Below are 20,328 nucleotides of genomic sequence, written 5' to 3'. Positions count from 1 at the left end.
CTCTGATGGGATTAAAAATGTGTTGTATTCTATTGAAAATTTGCAAATTTGCTTGGGTGGTTCATGTTCTATGAAAATAGCAAATTGTTCTCTTCCTTAATAACTTTTCCTGATTGTCTTCATTTAATCTCTAGTGGGAAAAAAAAATTGACTGAAAGATATTTAAACTTGGAAGTGAAAGCAGCGTGTTTTCCCCCTTCTGCTGACCAGACATCTTCCAGGATTCATCGTCTGCTCTGAAGAAAGGACAGCAGCGCAGAAATAAACGATGCGTCTCCTCTGATTTATTCAAACATTCACATTTTGTTTTCTACAACTGTAAATAAAATACAAAGTAACATAAAAATTAAACTTAAGAAGACAAAAGCTTTTGATAAAAAGAAGAAAAGTCCCCTATGAATACTAAATGTCACTTCTCAAATGAGCTTTGTGCTGCACATGGTGTAAAAACTATTACAGAAATGATGCTACTGGAATAATGCAAACCTTCTGTGATGGACTGCATCATCATCATCATCATCACTATACAGATTCACTGCTCATGTAACAGCCGTCTCAGTTCGTCTAATCCGTGTCCATTTTCTTTCTTCCACCATTTATTCTGGATATGATCTTTCTGTCTCTTCCTCTATCCATCCAGTAGCTTGAGGATGCTTTCCCTCTCCTTCAGTGCTTTCCAGGCCTGGTCCTTCTCCTTTTTGGTTGGAGTGCGTTTCTTCTGCCTGGCTGCCATGATTCGTCGAAATCCCTCCATGACCTCATTGTCGGACACCCTGACTCTCTGCCTCAGTTCCTGCTTTCGCATCTCTTCTTTTGCCAACCTGTGACACAGTAATAGATGAGAATTAATGAAACAAACAGATGGTGTATCAAGCTTTGTCACATGACAACAAATAGATCCAGTCAGTTTGTCTTCTTACCGGAGCAGCTCCTGCTTACGGGCTCTATTATGAGCACTCAGGGCTTTAAGCTCCGCTTGTCTCTTTTGCAGTTCTGCCAGGACCTCGTCCTCGGAGTCTCCTCCCGGTCCAGGTCGCTCTTCAGAGTCCAGCAGCCCCTGAGCCACCAGCTCCTCTTTGATGCGAGCCTCCAGGGAACGCGTGTGAGGAACACTGGAGGAGGAAAAGAAGAATAAAACTCATGAGATTTGTGGCACATAAATAAAGAGCTCAGTTTAGCAACTCATTTCACAGCCCCATTGATGCCCCCTAACACATTCAAGTAACACTATGTTATCTCATTCTCATCCAACACACTCATGCTGTTTTAATCCATGTTGCATTTTCCTCTTTTTTATGCCTCTAATATGTATTTTAATTTAATATTCTGCGTTTGCATTTACTGTTGTTTTAATTTGTGATGTAAATTGACCTTGAGTGGAGAGAAAGGGCATCTAACAAATAAAATATATTACTATTATTATCATAATATCTCAGACATTCTTCAGGTGTAAGTACCTAAAAGCTTTTCCTTGACTTCGAGGAGAGGTCCCTGCGCCATCGGCATCCTTCCCTGAAATGTCAGGTATAGGAGAATCCTCCATGGGGGATATAATGTTCTCCTAAAAGACAACAGAACACAAGCTTAGAGATTAAGGGTGTGTTCCAGTGTTTTAACAATATTTAAATGTGCACAAGATAATAAACAATCAATAATCATTTGTAATCTGACTGGGTCTACACACCTCTACAAGGGCCTGTAGTAGACGCTGTGTCAGAGGACCGAAGGGACATCCGTCTTCTGGAGATTCATGCTGGGACTCTGACTTTTTCAACAAGGAGTCCACCTCTGCAGTTGTTGAAAAAGACAAGAATAAAGTTGAACACAGGGGTGTGGAGAAACTCTATGACATACTTTAAGGAGCAAAGAAAGTCTTCCTTCACCTTTTGCATCCAGCTCAGACAGTGGCCCTCCCATGAGATTCTTTTTCTTGTCGTTGGCTCGCGCTCCTTCTCTCTGCTCCTCCAGCAGATCCTCCTGAGCCCACCGCTGAGAGTAGTGCTTACCTAGTGCTGGGGTCTACAGTCAACACGAAGAGTGTCAAGTATCAACATCATTAAAAAGGAATTTTTTTTTATTCAACAGGATGAAAACACCCAGAATTCTGGCCATGCAATGAGTGATTTTATGCATATCACTAACAAAAGATGTGTGGCTTTTTATATCATACCTTGAAATACTCCGCTTCGTCATCTGGAGGTTTCAGAAGCTCTTCTAGTAATCGTATCTCTTCATTTGTGATATCAGCACAGTACGGCTCAACTGATGCCCAAAATCTGAAATTAGAAAAACCAAAAACCAAGAAACTCATTTCAAATACAAAGACAATTTACCAGAATGAACCCATTAAGTACAACACTTATGTGAGATTAGCCTCACTGATAATGAGTCGTGTCTGTCTTCATTTGAGAAATAAAATACAAAGAAATGAAAACAAATGCTAACACAGACTAACAATGACCACGTGGGAGAAGCTGATTGAACCGGTGTTGCTGACCTGTTGGGTGCATCGTTTTTAGGGGTACGGGGAATGTCTTGTGGATCCTCTGTAAATTCATACTCTTGGACTTTAGGCTGCAGATTTTTGGATTTAGGTCTACCTGGACCGGGACCAGGTCCGTGACCACCTTTTCCATCCAACTTTTGTTTCTTTGGCTTGTGGCGAGAAGTTGCAGCAGGATCTGGGTCTTTTCCCACCTTCAGAAAGCGTTTATCTCCCTTCTTGTCCTGCCAATCTGTGAGGATCTGAGCAGCACAGACAACAACAAAGAGAGGCAATGTCACCTGTTGCCATTATGGGTTCAGTCTCATGTGTCTTATTAGGATGAATGCATTTAATTTATCTTAAATACGAGGGGGAAATCTTGCTTTTACCTGTCTTTGCTCCTCTAAGGCTCGGAGGCGGCGGCTGGCCGAGGAGAGCAGCGTCTCCAGCTCCAGCTGCAGGGTGTCCAGCTCCTCGATGCCGATGCCATCGTCCTCCGAGCGGCCCAGCACCGCAGTGTAGCGGGGACACACCTTCACATGCTCGACGGGCTTGAAGTCGTAGTATTTCAGTGGGGGGCAGTCCTTCAACTCACTCATGACGTTCTGTGGCGGAGACCTGGCGGTGTGTGGTGACCAGAGCGCAGGAAGAGGCTGTGTTGGCTGTAAACGCGCACACGCGTCGAACGCACGTTCACGCACCCAAAATAAACACGCACGTCCGGGCTCATAGGACACAAGCTCGGCGGGCCCCAACCATAATAAAGAGGTGGCCTAAATCTAGCGGGATTTCACAAGTTTAAATTCAAAAGTTACGAATTGAGATTTAGTTAAAAAAAATTCAACGGTTAAATCGCACAAATTTCAAACAAACTAATGCATTCCACGGTTTTCAGGAGAACCGATTTTTACCGTCAGTGAATGGCAGCCATGTTGGAAGAATCCACTGTCGTTATGTGGGGGTGTCAAAGATTTAAATTGACTATATTCCGTGCTTACGATAATGAAATACATTGAAAAAGTAAAACAAAATTACTAAAAATGACAAAATCTGGAGGTGAGTTGTAAAAATGCCCTATTTTTCAAGACGACTTTGAAGAATCATGACTTCCCGTACCTAATCCATAATGGTATCACCGGAACATACCATGTTTTGTGATGGAATCAAACGAACGATCACCTTTAAACAAGTACTTCAGTTAATATAGTAAGCCAAGAATAGGTTATAACGTTCTTACTTAATGATTATCACTCAAAAATAAGTTAGATAATGTGGTTGCATGTCCTGAACCCAATGTAACAAGAACAAAACGTGTCCTGTCCATGAAGAAAAATGGACGCGTCGAAGGGTGCGCTTGTTATATAATATAAGGTACTCCAGATTGACGGGGTGATATTCTCGAACAGTATCAACTCTTGTGCGGGGAGATCCGCTGAAGTAAAACGAACACCCATCATCTGTACTCGACAATCTAGGATTTACGGAAGAGGAGTCCCAGGCGTGGCTGAAGAACTTCCGTCTTTTGCAGCGAAAGATGGTAAGTCTTTTTCTTTTAGCTGTATCTTTATTTTTACAGTTAAGCAGTACACATTTTCTCACTCTGTCTGCATTTAGGGCTAGTTTACCTCACTACCTCCGCGTATGATAGGTGGGATTTGTCGGCTGGCTGTAATAACAGATAGGTTGGGCATCCTTGGTGCGATTTAGAGAAACTAAAGTAACTGAGCTGACCTGTGGTTTCATTCCTCCTTGTCATTGCTTCTGTCGGAGCTCTATAATTAGATCATTTTAAAGGAGACTTACTTATCATGGCGATCATTACATGATCACAACAATAATATCGCTGAGCTACAGTGTCGATCATCTGAGGGAATTTTGCATAATAATGTCGATGCAAGTTGCACATACAGAATATAAGAAGGTTGATAAATAAATACAATCGTGTTTTGTTTTTTTAACTTAAATGTTTGTTCACCGGACTGCAGAAAATGGTAAACTAGGTGGGTTGTAACTGAGAATTGGCTTCTGCATTCCTGCATACGGATCATTTCGGTTCCTGTTAAATCTGATTACTGCAGACTGTGAGGTTCAGTTTGATTAGTGTTGTCATCAAAACAAGAAATAACATCATCCAACAAGATTCCCCCTGTCTGATAAGACCAAACCAGTCACTGATCTCAAACCATTTCTCCTCCAGTCTGCAACTCTGCGCCCCTACCTAAATGCTGTGAGGGCCACCCTGCAGGCGGCCCTCTGTCTGGAGAACTTCTCCTCTCAGGTGGTGGAGCGTCACAATAAGCCAGAGGTGGAGGTCAGGTATGTTCAATGTCACATGGTCGCAGTCAAGAAGTCTTGTTGCTTTGTTTTGCTGCCTCACATTTTTCCAGCCCTTAAGCCCCTGACATCTACTGCTGTTCAACAAGTGTGGACTTGTACAAAAACTGCTTAAGAAATTTGTAGGAAGCATAAAAATAGCACAAGCATGGGCAAGACTCCTGCTAGCAGGGACTTGCTGCAGGTATCTTCCATATGAAGGCTGGATATTTAGAATGACTTTTAAGGTTATTTTTAGAGTTAAGCACAAACACAAGATTTAACTAGAACCAATGCAGTCAAATTTTACCCTGACCTACTTGCATAGATCAAAGCACTATCTTTGATTTAGCTTTGATCTACAGTCTCACTCACGCTGGCCTTCTCTTTCATCTTTCCATCTTATCCGGTTCCTGAGTGTACAAAAGTTTAAATTTGACCTTGACCTAGTTTTCTCAAGGTCAAGGTAATCATTTCATTTTCATCCCCTTTGCTGCCCGAGTAATGTGTGTTTTGTTTTATCTTTCTAACTGTAATATTTGGTGGACAAACGAACAGACAGACGAACACATGAACACTGAGAATTACAATAAATCACCGTTTGGACGCAGGATGTAACTAGAAAAGAGAGGAGCACATGCATCAGCCAACGTTATTGTTGAATCACTGCACCCACAGCATCGCAAAGAAAATGTGATTTCACATCCACTTCACACTTGTACTGAGACTCAATACTCATTGTCTTGCTCTAAATATAAATGTCTTAACCTGGGTTATAATCAGAATCTAAGTCCAGTTGGGCACAGTGGTGGATCATAATATATTATCCATACCTGGATTGTTTTTCTTTTTTTTTTTAACATTTTGACTCCACATGCCTGTTTTTCATTTGTAATGGGCGTATTGTGGTATTCTTAAAGGAGCAGCAAGGAGCTGCTGCTTCAGCCCGTGGTGATCAGCCGTAACGACAAGGAGAAAGTTCTCATCGAGGGATCCATCAACTCCGTCAGAGTCAGCATCGCCGTCAAACAGGTGATTTTAAAAACAGAAGTTCCCCATCTGTGTTTGGTTTGGAATTTTCCCCATTTTGTATTTTTTTTTAAATTCACTTCAGGCTGATGAGATTGAGAAGATCCTTTGCCACAAGTTCATGCGCTTCATGATGATGAGAGCAGAGAGTTTCTTCGTTCTCAGGAGGAAGCCAGTAGAGGTAAGTCCGGTTGGGGGTATCAGGAATAATGACAATATGACCCAAAGAATAAAATAAGAAATATATGCCACAGTGCGATATACTGCAGACATCAAGCTCAGATGTTCTTGAAGCTGTACAAAAATGTAGACTACCTCAATATTTACTGTTTGTATTCCTGTGAATACTTTTTAAATCCTTACATTTGCTGACCAGCTTCCTGGATTCCTCTGTGATTTCAGGGATATGACATCAGCTTCTTGATTACTAACTTCCACACAGAGCAGATGTACAAACACAAGCTGGTGGACTTTGTAATCCACTTCATGGAGGAGATCGACAAAGAGATCAGTGAGATGAAACTGTCCGTTAATGCAAGAGCGCGTACTGTTGCCGAGGAATTCCTCAAAAATGTAAGAAACAGGCTTTTTTGGTTGGACAGGAAATATTGACACGTGATGCATTTGACAGAAATGCTTACTTGGAAAACAATTTGCCTTCTGCTATCCACAGTTCTGATGACAGTGTTGTCCACGGTCCAACAAAAGCTGGGAAACGCTGCAAGGGCCAATCAGCACAAGAGTGGGGAATGAAAGGAGCCAATCAGAGAAGATATGTGAGGAACATGACGAGTCTGGCGATGATTCCCTTTGCAACCACCTCAAGCATTTCCCTGTACTCATGAATATCAATGACTGTATATAATGAAATATTTACTAGTTTCATTTTCAGCCACTTAGAACAAATCCCCAAACAAAGGCGGGTCCTTAAAGTATTAATCAAGTTGATATTCATGAATACGTCGGCAATGAATACGTCGTTGCAGCTTAGCTAAATTTTTGTATTTTCTTTTTTGTTGTTCTGCGTGTTCAGTTACTTCAAATTTGTCTGTTTAGGGAACTCGTGCTTGAGGAAAATAATCTGTGCAAGAATGAGATCTGTTTGTAAAGAAGCCACCAAAGCCCACATATTCAAAATAATAAAATGTTGTTTATACATTTGGTACTTTAATACTCTCCGTCTGTGTGCCTATAAATGAATTTATTAGCACGTTATGAAGATTTTTATTCAGATGTGAGACGAGGCAGTGTTTGTGAACCAGATGAAAAAACACCGACAGTCAGCCTTCATAAAGAAACGCCATCAGTGATGTTGACAGGTTGCTTTATAAAAATAACATCTTTATTTTAGTGGAGTCTGGACATACAGGTCTTTATTTTTCACATTTCCACTCATTTATGTGTGAGGATGTATTCTTCATAAAACAGTTTTAAAGGGTTGTTTTAATTTAATTCCAAGTTGTTTTTTTGTTTGGTTTTTTGTTCTTTAGAATCAGATGAAGAAAGCAAACAGTAGTCAGAAAAGCTTTTTAAGAATCATGAAGTTTTTAACCTTCAGATTGCACAATAGTCACACGATTTGACAAAAACACATGGTTAATACTTAAAAATATATACATACGCGAGTACTGTGTAGCTTTCAAATAAGAACACAGTGTTCAAATAAAGCTTTAATTCCCTTAAAAAGTCAAATACATAGAGGTGTGTGTGTGTGTGTGTGTGTGTGGCAGAGGAGCTGAAGGAGGAAGATGAGGCACATCATCGTCACCACTGTGCGTGGGGTGGGCCCCATCGTAAAAGTGAAAGGACCTCAGGGACCCGTTGAAAGGGAGTGAGAGGAGGAGGAGGAGGCTACAGGTCAGAAGTGAGCAGGGACCGTCTGCAGGGCGTCTTCAGGGCTGCGATGTACGTTCACATTCTGACAAGAGGAACAGATCAGTGTCAAATACCTCCAAGTCGATATGTGTCGATACACACTTAAGACACACAGGGAGGAGGGTCTGATGCTGTGTTTAAATTAGTTTAGGTCACGTGAAGCACATGGAAGGTGGTCTTGGGTGTCAAGTCTTTTTATGCATTAATTTTCTTGAGTACCGTTTGGAATCTCACAGCCGACACTGGGCAGGGGGTTTGTGGGAGGAACCCAGAAAGAACATATAAACTCCACACAGAAAAGTTCCAGGTGGATCTGAATCCAGGACCTTCCTCAAAGTTGTGTCACTTTTTATGGGCTGCAAGTGAGACTTCTTTTTTGTATCACTTAGTCTCTATGAACACAATCTGTGTGCACAGGGTGTGTTTTGTTCAGGCTGATACGAGGCTGGACTTTCATTTCACCCCAGCAGAGCCTTTGCTTATGAATGACTGGAGAAATCTTTGTCTTCAGTTTCTGCAGAAAGCCAGATCTTTACATCTTTAAAGACGATCGACCTAGTTTACACTTACTTTGAAGGTTTACATTCAAAGTGCCAGAGATATTGAGATCAAACTTTCTAAAATGAAGCACAAGAGTGTGGTGAGGATTCACGACGTGGTTGAGTGAAGTTTATTTTGAAACATAAAAACAGAAATATTTTAATCCTAAATTAGTCTAGACAACGTTGATTAAAAAGAAATAAAATTGATCTTATCTACCCAGGATCTTCATTTGACAGTTTGACATGAAAAAAACTAGAGACAACGCGTAAAAGAGCACATTTCATAAGGGTAAACATCATTTCATGTGCAAAAAGATGAAGCACAACATTGTTTAGTGTTGTGCATTAATGTGAAACGTCAGTGTTTCATCAGGCTGAGTGTCCACAAAAAAAGAAGGTGCTGGAGTTTCTTTGTTTCACAGTCGAGATGCAGTGCGAGTTCAAAACCTCCGTGGGCTTTTAACTCGTTCTTTCAAAAGCGAGAGAATACCCCCATCCATGTTACAGGATCAATAATCAAAAATTTAAAAAAACTGGATTCCAGTTAATCTCCACCATCATCACAACTTAAAATACACTTGGAGGACAACTAAACAAGAACAGTGGAGAGTAAATCAACTGGTGGACGATGGGGAGGAAAAACTAGCGGGGTGGGGTGGAGAGTACGGCGTCATTCGTGAGCTGGCACTGTTAGCAAAGCCTCCTCTGATATCCGCGACACTTTTACGTTCTGTTTGATTAAAAACAAACACAAAGAGGGGAAGGGATCAAAACACATGGGTGGGACATGAAATCCACTGCACAAACACACACTGGGACATGATTTGGACAGAAAGATTCAGTCAGGACTTTTTCTACATGGTTGAAGTTTTTGTCATCGCCAACAGCAATTTTGCTGAAACTCAAAAAGAAAAGAAACCGCATGCATGCATGCTCTAATAAAACTGTAGATTTATGAATAATGATCAAAAATTCCCCTGCAAGTGTGAATAAATGCAGCAATTTCTAACCCTGACATCATACTTCAATAATCCTATATGATAAATAATATAATAAAAAATGTTTGGTTTTTTTAAAAATACTTTAGCACACTAAACTCCATCATCTCTTTAGAGAAATGTTTATCTGGAGGGTGTGAAGGTGAAAAGTAAACAAGACTGTTCAACCTTGTTGATAAAATACACACTAGTGAAACAATCTAGCGCAAATAGCTCATTACTAAATTTCAACATCAGCTAAAAAACCACGGCAACAGAATTTACTGCTGTATAGAATATCTTGTCCTCCATCATTTTAGGTGTTCAACACCTGATTCTACAAGTTCGATCTGTTTGACAGTAGGTAGTGTGTGTGACCTGTGTGTGTGTGTCTGCTCACTGTGCTGTTGTTAGTCGTTATACCCACCTCTGGTCTTTCTCTGTGAGTGTCGACAGCTTCCACGTTCAAACTGATGGGCTCCACTTTACACCCTGAGCAGACAGAGACGTTTGGTTTCATCATTTCAGGATGTAGAAGAATGCGTTTAACACTATTAATTTAGAAATAAGTTATAATGTGTACTGTTGGTTTTAAACAGGACTGTCCTACCGTAGGCTACTGGTGTGAGCTTCAGCACCGTGTGCAGTGAGCATTTCAGGTACGGCAGCTCTTCTGTGGGGAAACAAACACACAAAAAACACACTTCAAGGTGCAGCCTGAACAATCAAGGAAGGACAAATGTTGTATATTGTTTTCAGATATTTCTTTAATTCTACTTATAAGTCCAGCAAGGATTAAAAAAAAAGGATAAAACAGGTGACAAATGTGAAGCATTATGACCACTCTGCCAGACATTGTAATATTTTTAATTTGACATCTGTGGTGTTCTGAAACACGATATCAGGTCAATCACATTAAAGAAAATATTCTGCCTTATTTTTAATTCAAAACCTTCAAAGCAACATTTTCCTGTTTGATATGCAATTGTCATGGAATCATAACCAAGGAAGTTTGGTTTTCACCGGACGATTTGGGAATCATCTGGAGTTCTAAAGCAAAAATCTAATTAAACTTTAACAAACATCTAAAACTGAGCGATGGCGCTTATCCATGAGACCCCATTCGTTCCCTTTGGTTCAGTTTACAGACTAACCTGCAGTCTTATCCAGGAAATAGGCCAACAGGCAGCGCATGACAGCCTGGTGACAGATCACCAGTACGTTCTCCTGCCGCTCCAGCTCCATGATGACCGGCTCCAACCGCTGCACCAGATCCTCGTAGGACTAAGACAGGACAGACACAAGAAGAGGCAAGTCAGAAAGGTGGAAGGCAGAGCGCTAGGGACACTAAGTGTAACCTCCCATTTTATCCACTCTCTTTCGGTCAATTTACCAATTTGTGGACAGAAGAGAACAAGATCTTTGCCCGGATGTTTTCACGTCCCGGTTTTTAATTATCGGAGAGGTAGAGGTAACAGACACAGCAAACAACTTAATCTCACATTTCTGCCACACACTCTCAGACTAATGTGACACCATTGTTTGCTGTCCTCTGGTCTTCAATCTGCCAGAGAAGATGCTCACTCAGACTGAGGTTCATTAGCAAAGATGCGTATCCAGACTTGTGTTTTTTCATTTGTTCACAAAAAAAGTGACAAATTCCAGAATTCTGTATTTCACCTCAATGTTAACACAAAGTTTAAAATGTGTTTAAATGGTGACGGAACTACACTGCATCATCTCTGCCACTGACCTCTCCCTTTGGGTATCGATAGCGGTATTTGTCCTGGTCCCTCAAAGCAAACTCCAGAGGATAGTGGTCCTGGATCTCCTCGTACATCAGCTCCTCGCACACACCCTAAAACGAAAACACACACACACACATATTAAACCCTTTCAGCACCACAAGCTGCACATCACTAAACAGCTTCATGCAGCAGTGGTGAACCTGACACTCACAGCATCGATCTCATTCAGGACCTTCCACTGTTCGTAGGGCACGCCCAGAGCCTCGGCGGTCTGGATGGTTCTCTTCATCTGACTGGTCCACACCTTCAGGTCGTTGATGCCCTGCTGCTGGATGAACTGGCTCAGGTTTTTTGCAAACTAAAAAGAAGAAATCAATTGTTTTTAAACAACTCTTCTATTTGGATCAAAAGCTTTTTTAAAGGACGTGCACACACGTTTGACGCACCTCTTTGCCTCTGGCCGTGAGGCCCGAGTCGCCTCCGATGCGACCCTTGATGTTGAGCTCGCTCTCTCCGTGGCGGCACAGGTAGATGGAGCGCGGGGTGATGTGAATATTCATGAGGTAGTAGACGATCCGGCTCTGGATGTGGTCCAACACCCTGTTAACCAGGAACCGTTGACCCACATCCATGATTTTAATGTAGGAGAGGTCTCTGGAGGGGGGAGGACCACAGGACAATAAGACAAAACCAAAACCCTCATTTCTTTTTCAACAGGACACTGATCTCAAACACACCTCCAACCTGTGTGAGGGCTATTTAACCGAGAAGGAGGGTGATCGTACCTGTCCAGGTCTTCATCCAGTGTCTCATAAGAGTTTTCGTAGCACTTGATTCTCTTCATGAAGTCTTCCACGGCTATTTCAGAGTCACAGTCGGTGTAGTCGGGGCTGCCCAGCTTCACTTGCTAATCATGGACACAGGGATGGAGTGAGTACGACAAAAGACACGTTCATAACATGTGAAAATGAAAAAGGGATAAGATGAACTCACCACGATGTTCTCCTGGATCACATCTGGGTCTTCACACACAGACTCCACAAAGAACACCTGAGGAAGACGAGGAGAAAGGAAAGGAGCTTAGTTTTGAAATAGTGAATCCATCAAAGGATTGTGACCCAGCAGCTTACTTTGAATCCATTCTGCTCCGCAAACTGGGTAATGGTTTTTCTCCTTTCCCTGGTGGTGTTCGTTGCGTCAAAAACCTGCTCATCAACAACGCAAAATAAACATTTTGAAGAATTTTTTAGCATTGCGTGGTCCAGTATCTAAACAGCTGACCCACCGCAACTTGGCCGCCTTGTTCCAAAAGATACTGTCGCACATCATTCAGCGCCGCCGAGGCACACTGCCTGGGAAATAAGAGGACATTCGTGTTACACGTTCGGTCACTAAACGTCGCTATGGCAGCCAAGTGAGAATTTTCACGCTTACTTTCTGATCCTCAGACCCTCCTCGTTGTCTGGACGGAAGAACTCAAAGGACTTGTAGATCTTCATTTTCTCCCTCCTGTACTGCCCGACGTTGAACTCTACGGGGAAAGACCAAGTCAGGACACCTGGGATCAACTTCCTGTTGAAATAAAACTTAGTGGACTTTAAAAATTGGAGATGAAAACCCTGAGCGACGTCGCACCTCTGGTGGGCACTCCAATCCAGTTCAGGTAGCGGGTCAGCTTCTTGGAGATATAGGTCTTCCCCCGGGCAGGAAGACCCACGGTCACGATCAGGGTGGGGCAGTTGGTCATACATACTGGAACGAAAGACAACGAGGAGAAAGTCATTGCTGATCACACGGAATGCAAAAAAGAAGATGCGATACTAATTTAAGTAAAATAATTAGGTTTACTCAGTAATTATTATCACACTTCCATCACTTTCTTTTTAGATAGTCTGTACCTAAAAACAAATTCCACACTGCATGACATGCAGGAAAATAAAGATCACTGTCAAACACCATTCACAATCTAATTCTTTTCAGTTGCACATTGGAAAAAAAGGTTTCAATTAAAATAAATGAATAAAATTCCCAGTATTTTAAGCCATACTTTCCATGACTGAACATAGAGCAGCAGCTAGCAGAGCATCTCTAAGAACCTCCATGGGAATGAACGCAGGGACACAAGTCCTTCTATTCTCATCAATGGTTGGCAAGAGACCGGCTCACCCCGCGCCGGTCCGTTCCCCTCGGTCCGGGGGGGTGTGGGGGGGGGAGCATCCACACGAATCGTTACGTAACTGTGACCCAGACTGCAGCAAAAACTCATGTGAACTCTGCCAGCCGGGTGGTGACCGCGAAACGTTAGCTAGCGCCGAACAGATGGGGACCTACGTTTTAACGCGGATTAACTCCATTTTCTCGGCGGGTCTGCGTTCGCGTCAGGCTTCAAACGTGTGGGGAAATACTCATTAGTCACGTGACACCGCAGGTTAAATAGTTAAGAACGCACAAATAGACGCCGCCACGTTGCCATACGCACCCTTTCTTTGACAAATGTGCGTCTCGGGAAGGCCGTTTTTATACGGCATCCAAATCTTCTCGAGTGGGTTCTGAGTGAGCTCCCGAGGTTTTAACGCCGGTTCCTCCATCCCGTTTTGCGGTGAGGCGGAATCGGCCGCGGCCGGCACGCGGGACCGCTTCCCGTGATGCTGCTCTGAAGGTGACCGGTGTTTCATCATCCGCCTCGCTCCGCGCGGATGGAGACAACTGGGCAGTCTCCCTCAAGCTGGCACACTCCCCCTCTCTTGATTGTCGGCTGTTGTCACGTGATCCGGTCTAGCCCCAGTGAGAATTAGAGAGCGGCCGAAATGGCCGGAATATAGCCGCACAAAATCTTTTATTTAACCGTAAATCACGTAAGATGCGCCGCGTGTTCCGCCAGAACTATAGGCGCAGAATATTTTCTTAATTCTGGAGGTTTTGTGCTGTTGTATGGCTTTTATGTTTCTATGACTTTCATGCTTTCGTGTGGGTTTTGGCTCTGCGGGTCTGGAACCGGCGACTTCCGGTCTGAACACTTCCGGTCTGGGAAGCTATCTATCAATCAGATAGAGAAACACACTTTTCCATGATTAAATTCTAATTTTTAATTCTAATTCCTCGACCACGGAACTGATTCTCTAAAATAGTACGTGCGGTTTTTTTTGTAGGTTTATTAAGATTATAAGATACTACATTAAAGCAACAGGTTTGATCATTGCCATAATGATGCTGTGTGGAAGACAGCCTCCCACAGGACAGCATTAACACACAATTGTTTGATGTTTTGTGTGGGAAAAACACAAGATGTGCCACAAGTTTCATGAAAATCTGTTATGTAATTTAAACACGATTCATTAAAATTAAATTAAAAAATGCCACAAAGGTCTACTGTGTCCTTTATGTGTGAGTAAAAATACCAATTAAATGGACCTGAGAGATCTTTGTTTTTATTATGCTTGAATACCTTGAGTAAACAAAACTGATTTGGACATGTATTTTCTCTAAAGCAGGTCTAAGTCTCAAGTGGGTTTGAACCCATAACAGTGCTACCGACTGAACCACTGATACCACTGTTTTAAAAAAAAAAAAAAACCTATCATGAAAAACTGAAACCACTGGCACACAAACATAAGTCTAAGCAGATAGAAGTGTACTTCCATCGCATATTAAGAAGTGTTAAAACAAAGCTTCGTGTTTGGCTTTGATATTTTCTGGAGTAAGAAAAGAGCCCAGCTGGGTTCAAAATCTGATGATTGTCAAGGCCTTCTCAACTCTTTTTGATATGTCCATGTAGTGCCTTTAGCATGAAGTAAGTAGTAATTCCACGCCACACCATTGTCCACGGAGGCAGGGCATTATAAGCTTTTCACAGACAGGATTTAAACCGCACAGGTACAGCGGTAAGTCTCTGCACATTTTCAGGTTAGTATGCTTATCTGCTCATCTGTTTCTGTGTTCCTTCTGAACTCATGTGATGAACAGATTATAATAAGCCTTTGAGCCTCGATGGGCTAATGTGGCCTAAATATGGCGAGATGGAAGACTTCTAATTAAAAAAGCTTGTTCTTTCTAATATTCCCTGACTGCTGCTAGACCACACAATATGTGTCAGGTTCACCATGTCCGCAAATAAATGGCACACTACTTGAACATGAGAGCTCATATCAAGCCCAAACATATACCCATCAAAGTCTAAATAAGTATGTTGTTAAATGGGAATAAGAAAAAATATTACAAATAAAGCAGTAGCTGAAATAATGAAAAACAGATGCATAAACTATACCATAGTGTGCAAACATCCAATAGGGTAGCTCATCTAAAAAAACAGTTTAATATTCATATTTTAAACACAATATACTTTTATTTTTAATTATTTGAAATCACACCATACCGGACTCTATAAAAGGTTCCATAAAATATAATTCCTATCGCTAGATGTCGCACTATAGCAACGAGCCACGTCTGACTGTGTTGAAGAAAATGAAAGATCCAGAATCCAAATCTGTCCCTTGATATGAGTCAACATCCAAATCACCTCTTCATTTGTCCCTGCGTTAAAGTTTATCCGTTATTTCCCAACTTGTTCAGAGCAAACTTTCTTTCCTATGTTTTACATCCTTTGCGGATGTGACAAGTAAAGTTATACAATGATCTCACATGTAACAGATTGATCTCCAATAAAAGATTCAAGCTAAAACAAATAGAAGTTAAAAGTAGTGTATATAAGTTCAATCAAATCACTAAAATAATTATAAACCAAACAGTTACAATTAAGACACCATTCAAAATGAAAGTGGATGTGCATATGAAATACTGTATACACATTGACATATGAGAGTAAAATAAAATACCATAATTAAGTATTCCTGCCATCCAGTTTTGTATGAACAGCGCTGTACCATTGCCCAACATTTACACACACACACACACACACACACACACACACACACACACACACACACACACACACACACACACACACACACACACACACACACACACACACACACACACACACACACACAAAGTAATGAAGGCATTAATTTCTTGCAGCGTTTGCTGTGGTTGCATTAGTGTGATGACAGTCTACCGGTTTGTCGAGCTGAGGTCAAGATATTTGTCTGTAAAATTTTTGAATTTTAAGCAGGGGAAGAATAAACTTACGTGACTCTTCCCATTATAACCACCTCAGTCTGAACAAATATACTAAACACGTATCAGATCTAGTACTACTATACATGTAAAACTGTCTCAGATCCAAATCGATCAGAAGACGATCAGATTCCATGTGACCTGAGCTGTTAATTATGTGCTGGACAAAAAACATCCGAGTCACAGAATTTTAAAAAAAAAAGTAAACAGATGTGGGACACTTTTTCCTGCAGTGTGAATGTGACCCATTTGGGATCACATTTCACAATATTTCATATTATGGGGTAGTGATAAACTGGAGCATCGGGGCGGGGGGGGGGGGTCCCTTGCAGAAACAAGCACCACGCAAACTGATTATCATTAAACATTAAAATAAACCACATTATAATAACCACATTATAACTATAATATTTTATAGTCTACTTTACATTACTGAGGTGTATCTCAGGCCAGCTTCCCTCCTGAAGTCCGGACTGACTGAAATGATGCGTCCGGCTTGCTGTAGCTGCTCTTGGGACTCGAACAGGAAACAGCCTACGTGCTCCTCCCAGCAGCTGCCAGCTGATCGAGGCTAACAGCCTTTAGCCATACTTATCCCATGACAAACCGCACAAGTCACCCCGTGTTTGCAGCGCGTTACCGTCGTGCGTCAACGCGCTGCGGGTGCGCCCCGCTCCTGTGCGTTACACGGAACGGAACCGATCAACAACAACCACCAGAAACACAATCAGCCGGAACACGCAACCCGATCCCCTCTGTAATGTCATGACGTATTACTATGTGGAATATTATAAATAGGATTTTTTTTTTTAAAAAAAAGAATGCATTATTTTCCATGAAAACGAAACGTTACGTTCACATATAAGCATCAGCTCCAAAAATAACATCCGTCCGTGTCGTCATTCTGTGTGAGAATTAAGCTGATGCAGTTCAAACGAGGATAATTGCTGTTAAAAAAACACACACACACACACACACACGCACACACACACACAAACAAACAAGCAGACGGATTGTAGTCTGTAGGTAAATGTAGGGGAGAGGTCTCGGTGACAGCGCCAACATACCAACTCTTGTTTACGGCGGTGGGGCAGCTCGACCTGCCGCTCGCAGCCCCACCGACAATCCTCCGCTCAAAGGATGCAACGATTTTAAACTCCAACAAGTCCAGAAAAGAAAAAAAAAAGATCCACGACCGCGGCTCTTACCCTCTCTGTCCTGCGTCTGCTTGGATCGGCTGGAGCAGCCTCTCATCGTGGAACTCTGTCTGATGGAGAGCTGTGTGCGTGTGTCTGTGTGTGTGTGTCCAAAAAAGCAGCCTGCTGGGCGCTGTAATGATGCTGGCGGTGTGTGTGTGTGTGTGTGTGTGTGTATGTGTGTCTGTGTGTGAGCGTGTGTGTGTCGAGTGGAATCTTTTATTCAAAGCTGGATGGGGTGAGGGAATACCTTACCTGCCCCCTACACCCCACCCACCGAGCGACAGCTGACGGATGTTGTGCGTCCTGGCATGGTTTAGAAACGTATTGTTTCGCGTTCATTTGGGACACTATGTACAAGATGTATATGATTATATATATATATATATATATATATATATATATATATATATATATATATATATATATATATATATATATATATATATATATATATATATATATATATATATATATATATATAAAGAAAAATGACGTCATACGTTCATATGAGGACCCTCACAAACAGGTCTGCAGATTCTAGTAGGTCATAGGTCATGATAGTGTTTTGTTTTTTTAAAATAAATTAAAGTCACATAGAACAAAACCAAAAATAAACATTCAACATTTTGTCTTTTCTGTTTGACTGTAAGGATGGACTATTTCAATAGCCTGTTTAATGCCAGCTGAATATTCCTTGTTTCCGGGAACACTGACTTGCTGAACTTGTTTTTCCACATATGTAGACTTTTATTGTTTTTCTACATTAATTGAACTTGATAATCCTTTGATGTTATTGATGATATGTTTAATATTTCGTTTTATTTATTTATTTCTTGTTTATTTGGAAGACATTTATGGTCTGAAGCAATTGCTTAAAAATATAAAAATTGTTTACATGACTGCACCCCTTTAAAGACACCTTATTGAAGTGAAGATATAGGTGCAGCTCGAAATGAATGTGCAATATGTTCCTATGCTGTCTTGAACAATGTGTGTCTGGTGTAATACAGAATGTACAAAGAACTCCCATTGAAGTAAATATTCAAAGTCACAGGAAGGAAAAACGTCTTTGGCTCAGTGTAATTTAAATCAACTTCTAATTTTTGTTCAATTAAACTTCAATTTCTATGTCAAAACACCAAATTTTTATAGAGGAATAATATATGAAGTTAAAGATAGGTATATGATGCATTTGTCAACTCTTTTTAATATTCAAGTATAACATATAATTCATATGCATCACAATTTTCATGCCATTTACCCAACCTGACTTATCACTGCGAGTACAATGAAAATATGGAAACCAGGGGCAATCTAGGAAACAGAGGCCTTTTTTGACTCGGAGCTATTTTAGCAGTGGTTATTGTATCTTATCAGCAGCGTGTGATAATATCCACACTTACTGTTTCAGCGCTAGGCCTGTAACTGCAGATCTATAGATTAGGGTGACAATAACAGACACAGACGCACTAAAGATAGAGGCAAGAACGACATCAGAGCATTGCTAAAGCTCAAATATGTTCCAAGCCACGCGTGCTGGAAAAGGGAGCCATTTGTCTTTAGAAAAGTTCAGACAAAGTGTGCGGAGCATGACGGACAGAGTAAAAAACAATCTGAAGGTCAGATAACTCCAAGCTGGCCTTAGACACATTCTTCACTGGAGGGCAAAGTGACCCACCCCCAACCACCCATCCTGCACAAGGAAGCCGCCTGCATCACGTCTCTCTCGCTCGCAGTGAAAAATACTCGTCGGACCTGTCTCTCCAACTCAGGAAAAGAGCACGCCTTTGACGCAGCAAACAGCAAGTTCACTCTGTCCACCATTAATACGTCAGATTGCAAGTAGCCTTAAGTGTAGCGGTCAGTAGTCATGCAGGATTATTAAAATTTTCAGACAACAGCAATGACATATATATAGTAATAAGAGAGATGTGAGACTCCAGCCTACACTAAATGTCATTAAATGAATGATGGGCTACGGTACAGGTTGGAACATGTATTGAAATTTCAAAGACAACAGCAAAATTGTTTTCTGGATCACCATAAAAAAACAAACACACTCAGAACACGTCCTGATGTGTCCTGTGATGAGAGTTGACGTAATAATAACGTGTGACATGATTAAAGTATGACTGAGCTTAACCACTGACTTCACGCCAAGGTTTATTGAAGCCTCTGGAGAGGAAGGAGCAGTGGAACAACACAAGTATTTGGACATCCAATTAGTGTTACTGATACATGTTGTAATCATGACTGTAATTTTAAATAAATGCTGACTAATGAAGGAAAAGTACTGTCCATTTCCACTCGCTGAGGTGACATCATTTAACTGTAAAACTCCACTCACTGCTTTACAGTCTAATTCTTCCTCTTATTCCAAAAATTTTACACCCTTTCTGGCAAACAGTGAGCAACAGCTGAGAGGTCGTGCTCCATTCGGGTCACATCTAATCATGCGGACATCTCCTATTTGCAGCGTGGAAGCTAAGTACTTTTTATGATTGACATCCTCTAACCTATCCCCTAAATACTGCCCAGGAACCATGTGCTTGAAGTGGGTGAAAGGTACATACCATCTAATCCAAACATAATAACATGACCTTTTCCAGGGTAAGTTTGATGGCTGCATCCCAACTAGCTACTCCACTGCTGCTATTTATAGTCAGACAGGCATGATTACAAAGATAATTGTTCCAAGGCGGGGAGAGAAAACATCCCACAGGACAGCGCTAAGTTCTAAAGTTTTATGTGCACCTGTAAATGGTACAAATCTATTGTAGAGATTGGGTTACACACTGGAGCTTGTGTTGTAATTGATGCAACCCTGCAGGCCCCTATTTACTGGATGCAATGTGCTCAACACCTGTTGACACACAGACACACACACAAAAAAAAGATGACGGAACTTTCTCAAGAACTTTCACAATTAATCGCTGCAGCACAGACAATCATTACCCCACTAGTTCTTACCTGATGTGAAGAGAGGAAGCAGAAAACAACACTTAGCATCACCGCTAAGTGTAGTGT

At 41.5% G+C, this 20,328-nt stretch overlaps 3 protein-coding genes across 7 annotated transcripts; 1 reads left to right on the top strand and 2 right to left on the bottom strand.

The window, feature by feature from the left end:
- Positions 1-262: 262 nt before the first annotated feature.
- Positions 263-3,430, bottom strand: tada3l (transcriptional adaptor 3 (NGG1 homolog, yeast)-like). Its single transcript, XM_068315683.1, has 8 exons — positions 2,875-3,430; positions 2,498-2,745; positions 2,171-2,276; positions 1,884-2,019; positions 1,685-1,788; positions 1,458-1,561; positions 921-1,112; positions 263-821 (listed from the first exon to the last, which is right to left on the bottom strand). Exons 1-8 carry the CDS (start codon positions 3,082-3,084, stop codon positions 629-631), a joined length of 1,293 nt encoding a protein of 430 aa, XP_068171784.1. The 5' UTR covers positions 3,085-3,430; the 3' UTR covers positions 263-628.
- Positions 3,431-3,878: 448 nt separating this feature from the next.
- LOC137594957 (actin-related protein 2/3 complex subunit 4-like) lies at positions 3,879-6,966 on the top strand. The gene is made up of 6 exons (XM_068314675.1): positions 3,879-4,022; positions 4,683-4,801; positions 5,719-5,830; positions 5,913-6,008; positions 6,230-6,400; positions 6,501-6,966. Exons 1-6 carry the CDS (start codon positions 4,020-4,022, stop codon positions 6,504-6,506), a joined length of 507 nt encoding a protein of 168 aa, XP_068170776.1. The 5' UTR covers positions 3,879-4,019; the 3' UTR covers positions 6,507-6,966.
- A 274-nt stretch (positions 6,967-7,240) lies between these two features.
- On the bottom strand, positions 7,241-17,498 carry pfkfb4a (6-phosphofructo-2-kinase/fructose-2,6-biphosphatase 4a). Of its 5 annotated transcripts, none has more exons than XM_068314672.1 (14): positions 17,311-17,498; positions 12,605-12,721; positions 12,404-12,500; positions 12,255-12,321; positions 12,100-12,174; positions 11,963-12,019; positions 11,755-11,876; positions 11,416-11,623; positions 11,181-11,327; positions 10,975-11,079; positions 10,376-10,505; positions 9,832-9,894; positions 9,649-9,713; positions 7,241-7,745 (listed from the first exon to the last, which is right to left on the bottom strand). In XM_068314672.1, exons 1-14 carry the CDS (start codon positions 17,354-17,356, stop codon positions 7,686-7,688), a joined length of 1,359 nt encoding a protein of 452 aa, XP_068170773.1. In that variant the 5' UTR covers positions 17,357-17,498; the 3' UTR covers positions 7,241-7,685. The 5 variants fall into 5 exon arrangements, with proteins under 5 accessions (XP_068170773.1, XP_068170771.1, XP_068170772.1 ...); XM_068314670.1 differs by lacking the exon at positions 17,311-17,498 and adding an exon at positions 13,449-14,061; XM_068314671.1 differs by lacking the exon at positions 7,241-7,745 and adding an exon at positions 8,339-8,974 and having other exon boundaries at positions 17,311-17,497.
- Between the last annotated feature and the right edge of the window lie 2,830 nt (positions 17,499-20,328).

The sequence above is a fragment of the Antennarius striatus genome, chromosome 5 (genome assembly GCF_040054535.1).
Source record: "Antennarius striatus isolate MH-2024 chromosome 5, ASM4005453v1, whole genome shotgun sequence".
NCBI classification, from domain to species: Eukaryota; Metazoa; Chordata; class Actinopteri; order Lophiiformes; family Antennariidae; genus Antennarius; species Antennarius striatus.
Note: the sequence above shows the minus strand (reverse complement) of the source record. Positions and strands in the feature narration are given on the sequence as shown.